Genomic DNA, 19418 nt, shown 5'->3' with positions numbered 1-19418 from the left:
AGATCAGACCCACCGCCGGGGCCCCCGGTTGGCTTGAATAAAGTCAACTTCTTCTCAAAATGGCACCGTTGACCATTCCGTGGCCAACTTTGATCTTTTTTTTTTTTTTTTCAGAGCCCGCGACTGTTATGCTTAAAAGAGGCGCTCGCTATGATTCTTGGCCGGCGCCTTGTTTTCTGTATAAATTACGCACAAAGAAAGCTTAAGAGGTGTTTCTCAAGGGCTCCACATTTGCAGCCTCTCGCTGCACTGGCGGGTCGGCTGTGGAAAAGCTGAACTGGGGCTTCAAGTGCCGTATTAAGTGTTGCTTTTTAGCTTGGGTGTGCGGGGGGCGCGGTGCAGAAGCATGTCGGAGAGCGATGATGACGGCAGGACGGGGCGGGGGGGTGGTGGGGGGGTTGGCTGCTGCGTGAAGGACGAGCGGTGGAGCCACAATGCCGCCCTCAAACCGCCGTCCCCGCAGCCACAACCGCAGCGTACGTCCGTGGCGAGGGGAGGCCGGCTCTTGTCTGCGGTGAGGCCGCTACGCCGTAACGCACCGGACAAGAAAACCCGCATTTGTCTCACAATGGAGAAATTGCCAATTGATGATGAAAGTGCGGCCCGGTAGTCCAGTGGTTAGCACGTGGGCTTCACAGTGCAGAGGTACCGGGTTCGATTCCAGCTCCGGCCTCCCTGTGTGGAGTTTGCATGTTCTCCCCGGGCCTGCGTGGGTTTTCTCCGGGTGCTCCGGTTTCCTCCCACATTCCAAAAACATGCGTGGCAGGCTGATTGGACGCTCTAAATTGTCCCTAGGTGTGAATGTGAGCGTGGATGGTTGTTCGTCTTTGTGTGCCCTGCGATTGGCTGGCAACTGATCCAGGGTGTCCCCCGCCTACTGCCCGAAGACGGCTGGGATAGGCTCCAGCGCCCCCCGCGACCCTAGTGAGGATTAAGCGGTCCAGAAAATGGATGGATGGATGGATGATGAAAGTAGGACAAAAAAGTCTCGAAAGAAATAGAAGCATACTCAAAATGTCTGCCCAGTGAGGTCAGGGTGGCCTGGAGGGCTGTTGCCCACCCCCTCCAGAGTCAATGAATGGCTGAGGCCACCACCAGAGTCATAGAAGGTCTTAAGTCTTGAGGAGCCGACGATGAGAAGAAAGGAGCGTTGGCGCGGAGTGCCGATGCGGATTTGGAGCTGGGAGTCGCGGCTTGGAGTTTGAAGCGGATTATGCAGAAATGTGGTGAAGATTGCACGACTGTCTCTGTCCTATGTGTTGTCTTGTGTTATTTTTGTTATTTTGACTTCAAAATGGCGCCGCGAGAGTGGCTGCCTTTCCAGCAGCTCCTATTTTTTTCTTCTTCTACTTCTTCCTTTCATAACTTTGCTGCTGTGAATCTGGAATTTCTCCATTGCGAGACTAATAAAGGTTTTCTTAAGGAGTGACCCCTGAACTCCAAAAGACCCTTCCTGATCACAGCGCCCTAGTTTATTGTTGAGAAGATCACCCAGGTGGTCACCCTCTCCGCCCATACCCAGGATCTTCATCGATGCAGGTGAAGAGCAGAAATCCACAACCAACCCCTTAGTTTTCCCGGCGTTGATCTGGAGGTGGTTCTGCAGGCACCAGTCCGCAAAGTCCTCCGTCAGTCCCCTGCACTCCAGATCATCTCCGTCCGCAATGAGGCCGACGATCGGAGAACTTCTGAAGGTGGCAGGTTGGAGTGGCGTCGCTGAAGCCCGAAATGTAGAGCGTGAACAGAGATGGAGCCGGGACGGTACCCTGTGGCGCCCCGGCGCTGCAGAGAAGCCTGTACGACTCGCAGCACTGCGCTGTGGCCGGTTTGTGAGGTAATCTGTCATTTTAATAAAAGTTCTACAAAGGTATTTTTTTAATGATAAATCAAGTGGTGTCAAAGAAAAACTACACGTCCTATTTTCTCTTGATCGGGATTTATTTGCCACTTGATGTCAGGCAGGTTCTGAATACATATTTGATTTGATATAGACAAGATGTCCTTTATTTGTCCCACACTGGGGAAATTTCCAATGAATATAATTATATACATATAAATAATAAATAGACGTGAACTACGATGAGAATATTCGTCAAACTATGCGTGAATGGCAACTAAAAGAGTCAGTCTCGAGGAGGCCGCCATTTTAATAATACGACTCGGACTGCCCTCTTCTGGTGAAAAGACGAAACTACAGCACTTTGCATTCAGACAGACGAGACGAAAGAAAACCAGGACCGGTCGTTTGGTGTGTTTTTTTAAAATACTTTAATACTTTCCACATTTAACATTGTAGGAATTGGGACCCTCGGGTTGAATAACGTCCTTTCACATAAAAAGACAAGAAGCTGGTGGGGCCGGGGGGCGCTAGGAACAAGAGGCCTAGCCGAGCAGCCAACGACGACAAGCACCATTTAATGTTCTTGATCCAAGTCACGGATGCGTCCGTCGGAGCTATACGCCGGCGTTAGGGGGTGCTTGGAACGCCTAAAGGTTGCCATTATTCGCCGGAAAGATACGCCGGCGCCCGTACCCCGAGTCTGCACTTTTGTTCTCTTTGTTCGGGTGGCGGAAGCCCAGCGCGTCGCATTCAAGAGAGCTAGCCAATCGGCCTCGCGCTTACTGGCAGCGCTGGGCCAATGGCGCAGCGACGTGCTTCCCGGTCGCCGTCGGACCGCGGACAGACAGGAGGCGAGTGGGCCGGTAGGAAGCTAACTGCTAACTTCCGTTCAATTGCTAATTTGGTCTTCGGCGACACTTTTCCGCGGGAGCAAACACACCGAAAGGCCTTGGAAAAAATCCAAACCACGCGACGGTGTCGAATTGAGCCGGCTAAAAGTTGAACGCGCGGCTCGGTTTCGGCTAAATTAGCGGGGCTCCTGCTAGCGTTGGCGGCTAGGCGCCAGTCGAGCCCGTTTTGACAACAACGCGGTCGCTCGCGTTGCTTTCCCGCCGCGATTCCGTTCTCGTTCGGGAACGCGCTTTCAAACTCGACGGCGAACATGGCGGAGTTTCTGGAAGACCCGTCGGTGCTCACCAAAGACAAGTTGAAGAACGAGCTGGCGGCCAACAACGTGGCGCTGCCGAGCGGCGAGCACAAGAAAGAAGTCTACGTGCAGCTCTATTTGAAGAACTTAACGGTTCAGAACAACAAGAGGAGCCCGCCCGCCGACGCCTTCTCCAGCGATGACGAGCCGCCCGCCCCCGTGGTCTCCAACAAAAGCCGCTCCGGCAGAGTGAGTCTCCCCAAACTCGAATCGCGTGCCTCACTCGTCACCGTGCGTGCGCCGCTTTTAACCGCCGGCACGTTTGCCGACATGCCGCGCAGAAAGCCACCAGGAAGACGGACAAGCCTCGCATCGAGGTGGAGGTGACGGAACTCACCGACGATGACCTTCGACTGCAACTCGCCAAGTACGGAGTGGACGCGGGACCCATCGTGGGTAAGTTGTAGCCTTGACACGAAAACATACTTGACTTTGTCGTTCTTGGCTGGAATGACGTTGGTCTTTTTGCCCTCTTGACTTAATAACATCTCATTCATTGTGATGACTTCCACATCTTCACCCATTCATGCTCCAGTAATGATCACATGATAACCGCTGTTCATGAGACACATTTTCACGTCATTCATCTGTCTGACGTGAAACCTCTTAGCATGGCGGCGCTATGGGGACATGGTGTGGTGGTCCTGACCTCATATATTCAGCAAGTCATTCTGGGGGGTGTCCAAGTCTGTCCCTCCATAAAGCTTCATTTGCTCCACAGCGCCCTCCAGGGGCCAACGACGCCATAAATGGCGATCGTGACATCGTCGGTCCAATATTTATGAAGATCGGCAAAGTCTTGAGTCTTCAGACTCTCGACATCTCTGAAAAGGGTCAAAAGCTGGCCACTCGCCGGGAAGAACAGACGTGATTTTCTGCCTTTGCAGCCTCGTCGCGCAAGTTGTACGAGAAGAAGCTGCAGAAGCTGCTGGAAGAGCCCACGGCGGAAGCCGAGAGCGCCGCCGCCCCCGCCGCCGACGTCACCGTCCTCCCCGAAGTCGACGCCAACCAGAACGGCAACACCGACTTTGACCAGTACAGCGACAAGGAAGACGGTGACTATTGATTTTGGATGTATCGAAACTTAATTCCTCCACGGGGGGTGGGGGATCGGCGTTCCGATGCAGGCGATGCCCCCCAAACTCCCTTTTTTATTTTTAAATAAAAATCCTTTATATTTTTGCGCCTTTCAGAGGAAATGACCGTCACTGAACCGGAGCAGGTCCCTGTGGCCCAGAGGCCCGTGCGCAGCCGAGGGAAAACTCCGGCGACCGCGCGGACCGCCGGCAGACGGCAAACCAAGGTGAGGGCGCCAACTCCGGCGTCGCCAACTCCGGCGTCGTTCATCTCACGTGTTCCTAACGCTTCCAAATCGGCACTCCCAGGTGGTGCTGGAGGAGGAGGAGGAGGAGCTGGTGGTGGTCACTGAAGGCCCCCCCGTCAAGTTCAGCGAGAGCCCCGTGGAAGATATTCTGGCCAATGAAATCAGCACGCCAGTGGGCATCAGGTAGCTCGGATAGGAAATCAACACCGCCGCAGTTTGGCGCGGCGGAATATTTGGGGGGGAGCGGGGGGGGGCAATTGTGATAATAAGATAAGAAAATCACAATGAATGCATGTTAGTCTTTTTCTACTCCCCCACACACCCTCAATTTTTGCTGCTGGTGATTGCAAATTTAATCACTAGTAGCAAAAATTGAGGGGGGGGGGCCGGGGTAGAAAAAGTATAACATGCAGAAAATGTTTAAGAGATAAAAAAAAATGAATTGATGGCTTACTTTCGAGTCTGGCCAGGATGTAAATTGATTAAGTTGACTGTTAATTTGTTGAAAATAACACAATAGAAATAAAAGATTTTTGGGGGGGGGCTATATTTTTTAGAAAATAAAGCTTGAAAAGTTCCAAAAATACACCCGAAAAGGGTAAAAAAAAAAAGTTTTATTTTTGTATTTTCGATTTTATTTTTCAAACGGCGCACAAACAGGAATAAGTTAGCTTGCCGGGTTGCGACGACGCACGCCGACCCGCCTTTGTTTGTCCCGCAGCGCCACCTGCAGGCGTCCCATCCGAGGAGCGGCGGGCCGGCCGCTCAAGCCCAGCGACTACTGGCTGGACGAGTCCCGCGTGCGCCGCAGCGTGCGCACCGAGAAGCGCTCCTACTCGGAGTCCTTCTCCCGGGGGGTCGGCGCCGCCCCCTGCCCTCCCCCCGTCGCCGGGAAATCCCCCACCCTCCTGCTCAAACTCGCCCTCCTGGTGGCCGTCTGCGGCTCGCTTTTCCTGGCCTACAAGCATCTGGAGGCGAGTGAGCTGGAGGGCCTCCTGGGCGACGTGGCGCTCGCTCTGCGGGACGCCGCCCGCAACGCCAGCGCCTACCTGGGCCTGGGCGACCAGTCAAAGGTGTAAGGTGTCTCTTTGCCCGCAACCGCGACCACCTCCTCCTCTTCCGCACTTACCGCAAGGTGTTCGCACCGCACCGGAACAAAAACTGCTTTCAAACCACATTCACCCAAACTGTGTTTGAAGCGCGCGTCACAAAAAGTGCATTCGGTCCACTTTTTGGAGAAAAAAAAACAACAAAAACAAAAATGGAGGCTTGAAAGCGTTTTGGTTAGAATTGGCTTCGACGTGAACAGTGGACATGACGTGACTATTTCGAGGCGCTCGATTTTGAGTTTTAGCCACTTCAATTGATCAATCGTTATTGATCCGTTTTTAAAATCCTTCCACGAAAAAACGACTTGACGCTCTTCAAAGGTTCAATATAAAGGTAATGACAAGTATTCTTTTCAGAATACGCCGTGAAGATGCCCGATGTTGATGTTGGCCTCCATTATGTTCAATGTTAATCTCGCCACGATGAACATCGTTAGATCAATCGTGAAATCCGAGTGGGCGGGGTGGGTCTTTATATCTTTTTTAGGGTTCATCATGTTTTTTTTTTGTGTAAACATGTTTGATATGTCGTGGTTGACAACAAAGCTAACCTGAGTGCGTTGAAAGCTAACATGAAGTCCTCATTATGGCCGCAGGGGGCGCCACTTGGGCGGCTTATTCAATCGTACGCGTTTGAGACGGAGGACCTGATCCGTGGAAGTTTGAACGTGGCTAAAATCTCAAAAAAAAAAAAAAAGGATTGGTGTAGCGGGATATCGGCTCCGAGGCTCTCATTGAAACGATACCACTTGGGGGGGGGGCGTGGATTGCAGCGTTCTACCTGTCATGTGCAGCGCAGCGGGCAGGTGGCGCCACCAGAGACTGACTAATGTCCTGTAGAATAGTTTTTTTTTTTTTATCTGTGAATTGTGCTCCTCCTGTGTCAGTAGAATTGAGTGGAGGGGGCCACTTCACCCCTCCCGCATGATTGTAGATGATTTTTTTTTTTTTTTTTGGATGGCCGTCTTTGTAGTTGTGTGACTCGGTGAGGTGCCCCAACGCAAAATATCCTCCCAGAGCTAGCCCGCAGTTTCTTCGGGTTGCAAATTGCACTTAAAAAAACAAAAGACATTTAATTCCTATGGAAAAATGGATTTCTCACTTTCTCACAAATTTCCAGGGGTTGAGCAAACTTGATGGACTCAAAGCGCCATCTAGTGGAAGAACATTGAATGGTTTTGACCAAAGATGATGTCGCTTGTGGTCAATAAACTTTCAGATCAATGTCGTGAAGTAGGATCAATTTTGCCAATCGAAAACGAGAATGACCGGGCGGGGGGGGGGGGGGCTCTTTTGTGCTTTTTTTGTTGTTAGTTTGCTCTGTTTTGAATTTGCGACTCTTGACTTCCTCCCACATACTCGTCCCCTCACTGAGGTGCCCGCCGGGACATCATCGATCATCGACGGCGACTTTTGAATCCGTCGTCGGCACAAAGCCAGGAAGGCGCCATTTTGATCTTTTTTCTAAAAATGGGGCATTCTGACTTTTTCTTCCGCCCCCCCCCCCCCACCCACCCCAGGCACCTTTGAAAGTCACCCTGGAAAAGCAATCCGGATGACTTGATATGAGCGACTCTCTATCTTGTTCTTCATTTGACTTCCGAACCGTCTTCACAAGCGACTTCAACCGCAGGCAGCTTCCACGCAAATACGACTGGAGTTCCGTGGGTAGGGATTTTTTTTTTTTTTTTTTAAATCGTATTTATGATCAAGTAGGCAATGTAACCTGAAATAAACGGCCTCCTGAGCACATCTCCTGTTGTCTTTTTTCCATTTATAACTGTCAAAAATCAGTTCAAAGGTGACCGGCGTTCCCCCTGGGCCATATTCTCAGCCCACTTGGAATCTGACGTCACCCGTGAGTGTGCACCCATAAAAAAAAAAAAAAAAGCCTCGTAATTCATTGAATTCTCAAATGGCCTTTACGAGTGACCTTTGACCTTGTGGAAACATCAATGTGTAAATGTCAAAAGACTTTTTGCCCAACTTGCTCTTAGAGCCCCGGAATTGTCTGAGGATGTCCACCGGCCTGCCTCTCTGTGACTCCTCCAGTCTCTAGAGGCAGGTCCTTCCAGGACGGAGACCCCCCCCCCTAAAAAGCGCAAAAGGATGCTGCATTTTGCCTTCGCCTCTCTACCCAATGTCCTGAACTTTTTTTTTTTTTGTCTTATTCGTCATGTCTCAGGTGAGCCCGTCTGGCGGAGGCAAAGCAAAACCTCGCAAGGGGGCGGGGAGGCTTATGCGCAATTAATTCCGACAGGCTGGAGGCGGCGGCAACCGGCGCGGACAAACCGGCGGAGAGAGCGACCGAGCACAGGCGAGGAAAAATTTGGGAGGAACGACGACAAGGTGGCATCCATCCGGGTGAGCCCAGCGCACCTCATCCAAACTTGCTCCGTGCAATCCAAAACGCCTCGCATCCAAATTCAACTCCCGTTCGACAGAAGAGTCACGAGCGTTCGGGGCCGGGAAGAGCGTCTTGCGTTTCTGAGGCAAGTTCACCCCCCCCCATTGTTTGTTTTGGCCCGCTAATCCACTTCGCCTTCGCCTGCGGCGCGCCCGCGGACGGACGGGCGGGCGGGTGCGCTGCAGGCGAAGGCAAAGTGGACTGAAATGAGAACATCGTGCTCTATTGTACCGAGAAATCTTTTGGAATGGTTTGCAGGTGTAACTTGAAAAGAGCTTCAAAAAGTCATTCTCATTCTGGCCCAAATGTAACCATGCCTACATTTAGAATATAAAAAATGGCCAGCCGCCAAAAAAAAAAGAAAAGAAAAAACCCCAAAACACGTGTCAATTGACTTCAAATCGACAGACGAGAAAGTTCAATTGACGCAGTCCCTAAACATTTTTTAAGGACTATTCCAGAATGCATTTTAAGAGTTTGGATTCAAACGAGGCCTTTCAAGTATTTTTTTTTGTAACAGGGTTCCCACTCCTCCACTTGCCTTTAATTTGTGGACCTTTTAAGGACTTTTGAGGGCTAACAAACGTTGCCCTCAAACGTATACCTGACAATAAAAGGCAATTAAGAACATTTTTCGTTTTTTATGGATTTTTATGAACTTATAGGAGCTGTGGCAACCCTGTGTAACTGCAGTCTTTTTTTTTGCGACAGGTGTTCAAATTTTGCACATCATGTGAATTTTATGGATTTTTATGAACTTATAGGAGCTGTGGCAACCCTGGGTAACTGCAGTCTTTTTTTTTTTTTTTTGCGACAGGTGTTCAAATTTTGCACATCATGTGAATTTTATGGATTTTTATGAACTTATAGGAGCTGTGGCAGCCCTGTGTAACTGCAGTCTTTTTTTTTGCGACAGGTGTTCAAATTATGCACATCATGTGAATTTTATGGATTTTTATGAACTTATAGGAGCTGTGGCAACCCTGTGTAACTGCAGTCTTTTTTTTGGGGGGGGGGCGACAGGTGTTCAAATTTTGCACATCATGTGAATTTTATGGATTTTTATGAACTTATAGGAGCTGTGGCGACCCTGTGTAACTGCAGTCTTTTTTTTTTTTTTGGGCGACAGGTGTTCAAATTTTGCACATCATGTGAATTTTATGGATTTTTATGAACTTATAGGAGCTGTGGCGACCCTGTGTAACTGCAGTCTTTTTTTTTTTTTTGGGCGACAGGTGTTCAAATTTTGCACATGTGAATTTTATGGATTTTTATGAACTTATAGGAGCTGTGGCAACCCTGTGTAACTGCAGTCTTTTTTTGGGGGGGGGGCGACAGGTGTTCAAATTTTGCACATCATGTGAATTTTATGGATTTTTATGAACTTATAGGAGCTGTGGCAACCCTGTGTAACTGCAGTCTTTTTTTTGGGGGGGGGGCGACAGGTGTTCAAATTTTGCACATCATGTGAATTTTATGGATTTTTATGAACTTATAGGAGCTGTGGCAACCCTGTGTAACTGCAGTCTTTTTTTTGGGGGGGGGGGGGCGACAGGTGTTCAAATTTTGCACATCATGTGAATTTTATGGATTTTTATGAACTTATAGGAGCTGTGGCAACCCTGTGTAACTGCAGTCCTTTTTTTTTTGCGGCAGGTGTTCAAATTTTGCACATCATGTGAATTTTATGGATTTTTATGAACTTATAGGAGCTGTGGCAGCCCTGTGTAACTGCAGTCTTTTTTTTTGCGACAGGTGTTCAAATTATGCACATCATGTGAATTTTATGGATTTTTATGAACTTATAGGAGCTGTGGCAGCCCTGTGTAACTGCAGTCTTTTTTTTTGCGACAGGTGTTCAAATTATGCACATCATGTGAATTTTATGGATTTTTATGAACTTATAGGAGCTGTGGCAGCCCTGTGTAACTGCAGTCTTTTTTTTTGCGACAGGTGTTCAAATTATGCACATCATGTGAATTTTATGGATTTTTATGAACTTATAGGAGCTGTGGCAACCCTGTGTAACTGCAGTCTTTTTTTTGGGGGGGGGGGCGACAGGTGTTCAAATTTTGCACATCATGTGAATTTTATGGATTTTTATGAACTTATAGGAGCTGTGGCGACCCTGTGTAACTGCAGTCTTTTTTTTTTTTTTGGGCGACAGGTGTTCAAATTTTGCACATCATGTGAATTTTATGGATTTTTATGAACTTATAGGAGCTGTGGCAACCCTGTGTAACTGCAGTCTTTTTTTTGGGGGGGGGGGCGACAGGTGTTCAAATTTTGCACATCATGTGAATTTTATGGATTTTTATGAACTTATAGGAGCTGTGGCAACCCTGTGTAACTGCAGTCTTTTTTTGGGGGGGGGGCGACAGGTGTTCAAATTTTGCACATCATGTGAATTTTATGGATTTTTATGAACTTATAGGAGCTGTGGCAACCCTGTGTAACTGCAGTCCTTTTTTTTTTGCGACAGGTGTTCAAATTTTGCACATCATGTGAATTTTATGGATTTTTATGAACTTATAGGAGCTGTGGCAACCCTGTGTAACTGCAGTCTTTTTTTTTGCGACAGGTTTTCAAATTTTGCACATCATGTGAATTTTATGGATTTTTATGAACTTATAGGAGCTGTGGCAACCCTGGGTAACTGCAGTCCTTTTTTTTTTGCGACAGGTGTTCAAAATATGCACATCATGTGAATTTTATGGATTTTTATGGACTTATAGGAGCTGTGGCAACCCTGTGTAACTGCAGTCTTTTTTTTTTTTGCGACACGGTTTCAAATTTTGCACATGTGAATTTTATGGATTTTTATGAACTTGTAGGAGCTGTGGCAACCCTGGGTAACTGCAGTCTTTTTTTTTTTGCGACAGGTTTTCAAATTTTGCACATCATGTGAATTTTATGGATTTTTATGAACTTATAGGAGCTGTGGCAACCCTGTGTAACTGCAGTCTTTTTTTTTGCGACAGGTTTTCAAATTTTGCACATCATGTGAATTTTATGGATTTTTATGAACTTATAGGAGCTGTGGCAACCCTGGGTAACTGCAGTCCTTTTTTTTTTGCGACAGGTGTTCAAAATATGCACATCATGTGAATTTTATGGATTTTTATGGACTTATAGGAGCTGTGGCAACCCTGTGTAACTGCAGTCTTTTTTTTTTTTGCGACACGGTTTCAAATTTTGCACATGTGAATTTTATGGATTTTTATGAACTTGTAGGAGCTGTGGCAACCCTGGGTAACTGCAGTCTTTTTTTTTGCGACAGGTTTTCAAATTTTGCACATCATGTGAATTTTATGGATTTTTATGAACTTATATAGGAGCTGTGGCAACCCTGTGTAACTGCAGTCCTTTTTTTTTTGCGGCAGGTGTTCAAATTCTGCACATCATGTGAATTTTATGGATTTTTATGAACTTGTAGGAGCTGTGGCAACCCTGTGTAACTCCAGTCTTTTTTTTTTTGCGACACGGTTTCAAATTTTGCACATGTGAATTTTATGGATTTTTATGAACTTATAGGAGCTGTGGCAACCCTGTGTAACTGCAGTCTTTTTTTTGGGGGGGGGGGCGACAGGTGTTCAAATTTTGCACATCATGTGAATTTTATGGATTTTTATGAACTTATAGGAGCTGTGGCGACCCTGTGTAACTGCAGTCTTTTTTTTTTTTTTGGGCGACAGGTGTTCAAATTTTGCACATCATGTGAATTTTATGGATTTTTATGAACTTATAGGAGCTGTGGCAACCCTGTGTAACTGCAGTCTTTTTTTTGGGGGGGGGGCGACAGGTGTTCAAATTTTGCACATCATGTGAATTTTATGGATTTTTATGAACTTATAGGAGCTGTGGCAACCCTGTGTAACTGCAGTCTTTTTTTGGGGGGGGGGCGACAGGTGTTCAAATTTTGCACATCATGTGAATTTTATGGATTTTTATGAACTTATAGGAGCTGTGGCAACCCTGTGTAACTGCAGTCCTTTTTTTTTTGCGACAGGTGTTCAAATTTTGCACATCATGTGAATTTTATGGATTTTTATGAACTTATAGGAGCTGTGGCAACCCTGTGTAACTGCAGTCCTTTTTTTTTTGCGACAGGTGTTCAAAATATGCACATCATGTGAATTTTATGGATTTTTATGGACTTATAGGAGCTGTGGCAACCCTGTGTAACTGCAGTCTTTTTTTTTTTTGCGACACGGTTTCAAATTTTGCACATGTGAATTTTATGGATTTTTATGAACTTGTAGGAGCTGTGGCAACCCTGGGTAACTGCAGTCTTTTTTTTTTTGCGACAGGTTTTCAAATTTTGCACATCATGTGAATTTTATGGATTTTTATGAACTTATATAGGAGCTGTGGCAACCCTGTGTAACTGCAGTCCTTTTTTTTTTGCGGCAGGTGTTCAAATTCTGCACATCATGTGAATTTTATGGATTTTTATGAACTTGTAGGAGCTGTGGCAACCCTGTGTAACTCCAGTCTTTTTTTTTTTGCGACAGGTTTTCAAATTTTGCACATCATGTGAATTTTATGGATTTTTATGAACTTATATAGGAGCTGTGGCAACCCTGTGTAACTGCAGTCCTTTTTTTTTTTTTTTGCGGCAGGTGTTCAAATTCTGCACATCATGTGAATTGTTTTGTGTTCCGGTATTTGTTTATTGAGGTGAATAGATGTAGTGGACACCTTGTGGCGAATGATGACGGCAGATGGAAGCCGCCTCAAGGGATTACACCGGCGCAACTCTTTTAGCGCTCCGAGGCCACTCGCTCCGGTTTGGCCGACATCCAATTGTTAGCCAAGAGGAAAGGAGTCACTCGGAGTCAAGTGCATGTCCGGTTGCCGCACTTGACAAATATTAATGACGGCCCGTGACGTTAACCCCCCCCCAGGAGGGCAAATACAACTCCAAACCGAGAGACCTTGAGAAGGGGCCGCAGATGGGGAGATTTCTCCCTTCCTGCATGCCGACTACTGAAATCTGCGTCTCCGAGCGGTCGAGCCAGCACCCGTCCACCTTTCTTGGCTTGGTTACAAACTGGCTGTCTTCCCCCCCCCCCCAGCGGTGAAAATGTCGTCCACGCTGCAGCAGCTCATCATCCCGACGTGCGGCGGCGGGCCCGAGCCGCCCCGTAACAAAGTGACCGTGGTCGGAGTGGGCCAGGTGGGCATGGCCTGCGCCGTCAGCCTCCTGCTCAGGGTGAGCGACGGGGGGGGGGGCGACGGGTCACGGCCCCACCCGCGGCTAACGCGAGCACCCCTGCGCAGGAGCTGACGGACGAGCTGGCCCTGGTGGACGTGATGGAGGACAAGCTGAAGGGCGAGTTGATGGACCTGCAGCACGGAAGCCTCTTCCTCAAAACCTCCAAAATGGTGGCCGGCACAGGCAAGACTGCAATTGACCCTTTTTTGATTTCGGAAGATTTTGTGCACGCACGTTTTCTTTCGATTTCTATTTTGATGTTGATTTGCTTTTTGCGTGATTTTTCTTTCTCCCGTTAAGATTTTTGCCTTGTTCACATTCGTTTAAGTTTTTAAGGGCGTTTGAAAATGTCTTTTTATCCCTTTTTCATTGATTTTTTTTCTTTTTTTTTAACTTTTAATCTTAAATTTTTTCATTTTGTTGACCTTTTTTAATTTTCCCAAATTTTTTTCTATTTTTAAAACTCATCAGTTTTTTTTTTTAAATTTTGACATTTCCTTTTTTCAGTTTGTTTGGTGCTGTCAGTTGAACGCGTCATTACCGTCATTAATTTAAGGCCATTTTAACTCGATTAATTTTGATATTGCGAGATTAATGCGGCACCACGTCGCGGATATTACGTTGCTCTAAAATAATCAAATGCGAAAGAAATGAAAGGAAATTTAGAATCGATCAAAATCTGTGATTAATTATGGCTAATTCCGAGTTAACTGACATTTGATCGCGATTAACTATTTGAATGCTTTGACAGCACGAGCTTCAGTTTTATGTGTACATTTGTACTTTTTTTCATATCGTTTTGTCTTTTTTTTTAATACATTTTGCAATTCGCCACCCTCGTTCAAGACTACTCGGTGACGGCCAACTCGCGCGTGGTGGTGCTGACGGCGGGCGTGCGGCAGCGGGAGGGCGAGAGCAGACTGGACCTGGTGCAGCGAAACGTCGACATCTTCAAGCGCGTCGTCCCGCAGATCGTCACCTACAGCCCCGATTGCGTCATCCTGGTGGTGTCCAATCCGGGTAAAACGCGGGTTCCGACTGGTTTTGCTTTGTTTTGGGGGTTTTCGGTACAGTGTGCTTTTTGTTTTGTACATGTTTTAATTTTAGTTTTAGTTTTAGTTTTTCCCCTTTATTTTTCAAAAATTCAATATAATTCAATATAATTTCAAAAAATTCTTCAAAAATATTTTCATAAATTTTTTCCGTTATATTTTTTTTGCATGAATTTCTGCTACGACTTATTTTTTGGACATCATTTTTGTTCCTAACCACGTCATTTGTTTTTGCGGCCCAGTGGACGTGCTGACGTACGTGACGTGGAAGCTGAGCGGGCTCCCCAGGCGGCGCGTGCTGGGCAGCGGCACCAACCTGGACTCGGCGCGCTTCCGCTTCCTGATGGCCGAGCGTCTGGGCGTGCACCCCAGCGGCGTCCACGGCTTGGTGCTGGGCGAGCACGGCGACACCTCGGTGCCCGTGTGGAGCGGCGTCAACGTGGCCGGCGTCGGCCTGCGGGCGCTCAACCCCGACGCCGGCGCCGATTCCGACCCGGAGAACTGGAAGGAGACGCACAAGATGGTGGTGGACAGGTGAGACCGACGATTGGACGGTGGTTCCCCTGTGTACTCAATGGTATATATTCTTTATCCTCTGCAAAAAAACAATGACCCAAGTGTGCTGCTGAACTCTTGATATTGCGTACAAAAGTCCGTTTTGTACCCGACAGCGCCGCCGAGGTGATCAAACTGAAGGGTTACACCAACTGGGCCATCGGGCTGAGCGTGGCCGAGCTGACGGAGAGCATCGTGAAGAACCTGAACAGGATTCATCCGGTGTCCACCGCCGTGCAGGTCAGCGCTCCGTTCAAAGCGAAAACGCTTTGGGCCGTTTTTCGGACTCATTCGGAATGGGCTGACACGGACGCGCTGCGTGTGGCGCAGGGCCTGTACGGCATCGCGGAGGAGGTGTACCTGAGCCTGCCGTGCGTGCTGAACGGCGGCGGCGTCGCCAGCGTGGTCCGCGTCAGCCTTTCGCACGACGAGGTGGCGCGGCTGCGGGCCAGCGCCGGTGCATTGTGGGAAATCCTCAAGGAGCTGCAGGACCTCTGAGGGGCCCGCATGGGAAAAGGACACTTTCCAAACTAATTGAATAGAGAAATACGGGCAGATTAGTGTTCCTCGTTAGATAGGTGGGTGGCTTGAAAGGGGGCGGGGCTAAACACGTGTATATGTGTGTGTGTGTGTCTTCCAAAATCAATGAAAAGAGAATCAAGATAAATGTACAATTTATTTACTTATGCATTCTTAACAGCAGAAAGGAATAAAATCAAACAGGAAGAGGAAATTCATTCATTCATTCATTCTTTTCAATCTCTGTGCGCGCGTTTCAGAAGGACAGGTTGATGAGGGGGGCGCTGTTCTCCTTCTTGTCTTCCGGACTCCACTTGATGAGCGGCGAACTTAAGTCAATCAGCTGCTGAAACACAACAACATGCGTTTAAAAAAAAAATTCAATTAAATTTAAAAAAAAAAAAAAATGCGAGCCCTCCGTCACTTCCTGGCTATCAACAGGAAGTGCTCGGCGCCTGCGTGGCTACAAAAATAAAACGCAACTGACGTGCGAGTAACAGTTGCGTGGCGACAAACGGAACCTGCGCGGCTTCTAACCTTTCTTTGGATTGATTTGCGAGATTCACTTGCGTTGGCGGGAAGCGGTTTGTACCTGCATGGCGGTACAGTTCTTGGTGCCGTTTCGGATCCAGTCCGGAGTGTTTCTCAGGTCGATGAGCAGTTTCTCGTGGGTCGGGGCCATCGGAGCGGGAAGGTCCAGCAGAAGAACCTAAAAGGAAGGAGGCGGGGTCAAGCGGTCCACGACGCCGGGCGCTCCGAAGTGGTTCCGGCCGGTCCGGGGGGGGGCCTACCTCCCGTTTGGCGCTCTCCGGCTGGACGGGGTCTTCGCCGGGCTCCGATTGGCGGCGACGGGATGGCTCTTTGCCCTGCGGGCTCTGCGATTGGCTGGGCTCGGCGGGAGGCTCCTCCTCCAGACAGAAGGGCTGCACGTCGACAGGCGCCGCCCTATTCCAATCAAGGGGGGCGGGACTACGCCGATAGAAAACAACCGTCAGCACGCGGCTATCTGCTCCGGGCGCGACGACGTTCCTACTGGCTGTCAAAGCGTCACCTGAAGCAGGTCCTGGGGGGGCAGTCAGAGTCCGAGGCCGCCTGCTTTCTGGGGGGTCTGGCGTTTCGGCTCTGGCTGCCGGGCGTGGGCGCGGGAATGGCCGACGCCCGGCGTTTGAGCGGCGTGGGGAGAGCGGAGGGACGCTGGGAATGCAACTGCAGAGGTCTGCTCGCGCCTGCAGAGGGCGTCAGCGGGCCACCAGAGGCCTTTGCTTGAAGGCTAACAGGGGGAGGGGCGGATGGGCCGTGATGTCATAAGTAAGCGACGCCAAGAGATGCAATTCACCGTTGGAAATGAACTCACCCCTGCATTCTGGCCGCCGCCATCAGTGTCTTTGGTTTGAGCACCTTTGAAGCGTCAGGAGAGGAAAAAGCTTCCAAAAAAAAAAAAAGTTTGAGCAAAAAGGTAGAAAATGTTTGTTGATGCGTTTGCTAACCTGTCCCCGTGACTCCTCTGCCGGGTGTGGGCGTCTGGCCGAGCGCCGCGGGTTTGCTTTTTGCCTTCAGGCCACTTTGAATCCGAGCGGTGGCGGCGGCTGAGGTTCTTCTTTTTAGGGGCGTGGTCTGGCTTTGCAGCGAGGATCCGCTAGCTTTCACGGTCTCGGATAAATTCCTGGCTTGGCCGCCGCGGTAGCAGGACGGGAACGACGACGACAACGACGACGACGACTGCGTGGCCGTTTTGACACCCGCGCCGGAGCGGCGTTTGTTTTGATTGGCAGGCTGGCCGACCTTGCCGGGGGCGGCGGGACCGCCGGAGGCGACCGTCGCGTGGTTCTGCGAGGAGTTCGGCTTACCTGAATGGGGGACAGCGTTAGCGAGATGGCTAACCGGCGGCGCTAACAGTGATATTGGTGGACGTGACGGCGGTGAGCGCACCCGCGGCCGGGGAGAGGGACAGGCTGGAGTTGACGCTGGAGACGGAGGACGAGGACGACGACATCTTGCGCCTTTCGGCGGGCTTCCTGCTCTGTAGCGGCGTCGCCTTCGCGCCGGACCTCGACACCTTCGCGCAAGAATACATAAAAATGATGAGCGGTGACGTTGGGTTGCGCCAACAACGCGCTCGACCAATCGTGACGGTGCGTTACTTTGTTGGGCGGAGCCAGCGGACGCTTTTTTCCCGCCGCGCCGGAGCTGAGGGGCGAGTCGCCGCCGACGTCGTGCGCCGCGCTGGCGCCATCTGACGGAAGATCCCAGCCGGGCCGCCGGGCCCGATTGTCGAGATCGGGACTTGGACTGGGTTCGCAACCCGGCGCCACCTGGAGGGCAGAAAAGGGGCATCGGTCACGTCGTTCGCTGCGCGGCGAGGCGGGAAAAGTGGAAGGAGCAACTTCGCCGGGCGGCCGCACTCGGGGGTTTTGGGCGCCGGGGCCCCTGCCCGTTGAAGAGGAAGTCCTCGGGGCGGCCGGCTTGCTGGGCAGGAGGGCGGCTCTTCCCCGGAGCGGCGCCGCCGTCTTGACGCCGCCCGCCGGGCTGGAGGCGCCGAGCCGGGCGGAGAGACCGGTCGCCCGGGCCCCTGGCTCGGCGCTTCCGCGCCGCAAGCGGTGCCGGATAGCCGGGGGCAGCTCCTTCATGGGGCTGTCCTGCACCAGGAAGGTCTGCCGTTTGACGGGGCCGCACGGGCCGGGGGGCGTCGCCAGCGCAGCCAGTTTGGCGGCGCCGTCCCGGATGAAGCGCTCCCCGTCTTCCCGGGCGGAGGCGGCGGCCTCATCCTGGCCCCGCAGCCGCAGCTGTTCGGCCAATCGCTTGGCCTCCTGGCACACGGCGTCCAGCTGGACCCCCGAAAGCGGACTCCAGCCGCCGCGTGCGCCCACGGCCCCTTCCTCAAGCCGGGAGGGCGAGTTAGCGGGCGCACGTTTGGCCGCGTGGCGGGATGGCTCCACAAAGACGTCATCCGCGTCTTCGTCGCAGTTGGAGCTGCGGGCGGGAAAGCCATCGTGAACCAAAGTGCCAAAACGCCAAATGGCCACTTCTCAGCCAACAACAACAAAAAACAACCGTCCACTTCAACCTTGTGGCTGATTTTATTGACCTTCATCAGATTTACATTTTGATAAGACTGATCGCTTAGTTCCTTACCTGTCAGGTGACAGCGAAACATCGAAGTCGAACTTCTCGTCCAGCAGATAAATCACATCCGTGTCGACACACCAAGCGTCAGCGACGACATGGTTCCGATTGTCAAGACCGATTGACTGACCGCTGCCTGCCGGACTCTCCATCTGGCGGCTGCGTCCCCCCTTTCGACCTGCAGGTACAATTCCAATAAGAATCATTTTCCAATCGACGCGGATGTTAAAACTCGCACAGTCGCCATGGTGGCGTGAACTCGACACTTGTTAACTCAATCCGCGGCACTAAAGAAGCCTCGCTCTCGCCGCGCGAGCCCGTTAGCTTCGCCTTCCTTCAAAGTGAGAAAATCGACAGGCAACTCGAGCCGAGCTATTTGAATCAAGCCAAGAATGACGAACCTTGTTAGTTTTTATTTCCACGATGAGGGAAAAGTTCCGTCCTGCTCGCGACACCACACAGCAATTCAAATGTGCTACGTGTGGTCACGTGACTCTTTTTCTCGCAGCCATTGGTCGGGAACACGTGACGTCAGCGCGATAGGAATTGTGGGTTATGTAGTCGATGTCGGCTTTTTAACGCGTTTCGGACGAAGGTGAGTCATTGTTTGAATGTTCGCTGTGAATCAACGAATGTTATTGTTACTATACATCTAGTTTTTTTAAATTCTTATGATTTTGTCATTGAGGACGACAAATAACTCAGGCCAGGCGTGGTTATTGGTTGTCAGGCCAGGCGTAGTCTTTGTTCTTGTTTCCAAACTCATTATATTCTTGACGAGTGTCGCTCTTCCTTCTTAATTCCTTGAGCCCCGATACCAAGCCCAAAACCCTGTAGTTCTGGTCCCTGTAGCTCTGGTCAATGTAATCCGTGTTCTTGTTGACAAACTCCACATAAGTGCCGGATTCCATGCAGATGTGAGTCCTTGATCGCCAGCACCTGTTGATGAGGACTTCGTTTCACTTATCCTTGTAGACCAGGACCAATTCCTAGAGACCTGGACCCCGTCTTCCTGATCAATGTAACCCTTGCTCTTGTCGACAAATGCCATGTAACCGTCATAC

The 19418-nt window shown here is 49.9% G+C and overlaps 3 protein-coding genes across 4 annotated transcripts; 2 read left to right on the top strand and 1 right to left on the bottom strand.

Annotated features, from left to right (window-relative positions):
• The first annotated feature begins 2370 nt into the window (after window positions 1-2370).
• LOC127598257 (lamina-associated polypeptide 2, isoforms beta/gamma-like) lies at window positions 2371-5490 on the top strand. Its single transcript, XM_052061936.1, has 6 exons — window positions 2371-3236; window positions 3329-3443; window positions 3935-4102; window positions 4241-4350; window positions 4433-4554; window positions 5093-5490. The coding sequence occupies exons 1-6, from the start codon at window positions 3003-3005 to the stop codon at window positions 5448-5450; spliced, it is 1107 nt and encodes a 368-aa protein (XP_051917896.1). The 5' UTR covers window positions 2371-3002; the 3' UTR covers window positions 5451-5490.
• A 494-nt stretch (window positions 5491-5984) lies between these two features.
• On the top strand, window positions 5985-15435 carry LOC127597369 (L-lactate dehydrogenase B-B chain-like). Its single transcript, XM_052060358.1, has 8 exons — window positions 5985-7148; window positions 7666-7844; window positions 12966-13102; window positions 13171-13288; window positions 13952-14125; window positions 14400-14691; window positions 14829-14952; window positions 15043-15435. The coding sequence occupies exons 3-8, from the start codon at window positions 12974-12976 to the stop codon at window positions 15208-15210; spliced, it is 1005 nt and encodes a 334-aa protein (XP_051916318.1). The 5' UTR covers window positions 5985-7148; window positions 7666-7844; window positions 12966-12973; the 3' UTR covers window positions 15211-15435.
• LOC127597368 (G2 and S phase-expressed protein 1-like) lies at window positions 15370-18660 on the bottom strand. 2 transcript variants are annotated; one of them, XM_052060356.1, is made up of 11 exons: window positions 18486-18660; window positions 18364-18422; window positions 17634-18201; window positions 17373-17543; window positions 17161-17287; window positions 16719-17078; window positions 16586-16655; window positions 16283-16501; window positions 16023-16200; window positions 15824-15940; window positions 15370-15577 (listed from the first exon to the last, which is right to left on the bottom strand). In XM_052060356.1, exons 1-11 carry the CDS (start codon window positions 18558-18560, stop codon window positions 15488-15490), a joined length of 2034 nt encoding a protein of 677 aa, XP_051916316.1. In that variant the 5' UTR covers window positions 18561-18660; the 3' UTR covers window positions 15370-15487. The 2 variants fall into 2 exon arrangements, with proteins under 2 accessions (XP_051916316.1, XP_051916317.1); XM_052060357.1 differs by having other exon boundaries at window positions 15370-15574; window positions 18486-18658.
• Window positions 18661-19418: the final 758 nt, after the last annotated feature.

This window comes from Hippocampus zosterae, chromosome 3, assembly GCF_025434085.1.
Source record: "Hippocampus zosterae strain Florida chromosome 3, ASM2543408v3, whole genome shotgun sequence".
In the NCBI taxonomy this organism is placed as follows: domain Eukaryota; kingdom Metazoa; phylum Chordata; class Actinopteri; order Syngnathiformes; family Syngnathidae; genus Hippocampus; species Hippocampus zosterae.
Note: the sequence above shows the minus strand (reverse complement) of the source record. Positions and strands in the feature narration are given on the sequence as shown.

Excerpts from the sequence above, each read along its gene's own strand:
- LOC127598257 (XM_052061936.1), top strand. The coding sequence starts at position 3,003 with ATGGCGGAGTTTCTGGAAGACCCGTCGGTGCTCACCAAAGACAAGTTG. Across the intron at positions 3,237-3,328 it reads ACAAAAGCCGCTCCGGCAGA|AAAGCCACCAGGAAGACGGA; the intron begins GTGAGTCTCCCC and ends CATGCCGCGCAG. Across the intron at positions 4,351-4,432 it reads CCGGCAGACGGCAAACCAAG|GTGGTGCTGGAGGAGGAGGA; the intron begins GTGAGGGCGCCA and ends CGGCACTCCCAG.
- LOC127597369 (XM_052060358.1), top strand. The coding sequence starts at position 12,974 with ATGTCGTCCACGCTGCAGCAGCTCATCATCCCGACGTGCGGCGGCGGG. Across the intron at positions 14,126-14,399 it reads CCTGGTGGTGTCCAATCCGG|TGGACGTGCTGACGTACGTG; the intron begins GTAAAACGCGGG and ends TTTGCGGCCCAG. Across the intron at positions 14,953-15,042 it reads CGGTGTCCACCGCCGTGCAG|GGCCTGTACGGCATCGCGGA; the intron begins GTCAGCGCTCCG and ends CGTGTGGCGCAG.
- LOC127597368 (XM_052060356.1), bottom strand. The coding sequence starts at position 18,560 with ATGATTCTTATTGGAATTGTACCTGCAGGTCGAAAGGGGGGACGCAGC. Across the intron at positions 18,423-18,485 it reads TGGAGAGTCCGGCAGGCAGC|GATGTGATTTATCTGCTGGA; the intron begins GGTCAGTCAATC and ends TGTGTCGACACG. Across the intron at positions 16,201-16,282 it reads CCCCCCAGGACCTGCTTCAG|TCCCGCCCCCCTTGATTGGA; the intron begins GTGACGCTTTGA and ends CTATCGGCGTAG.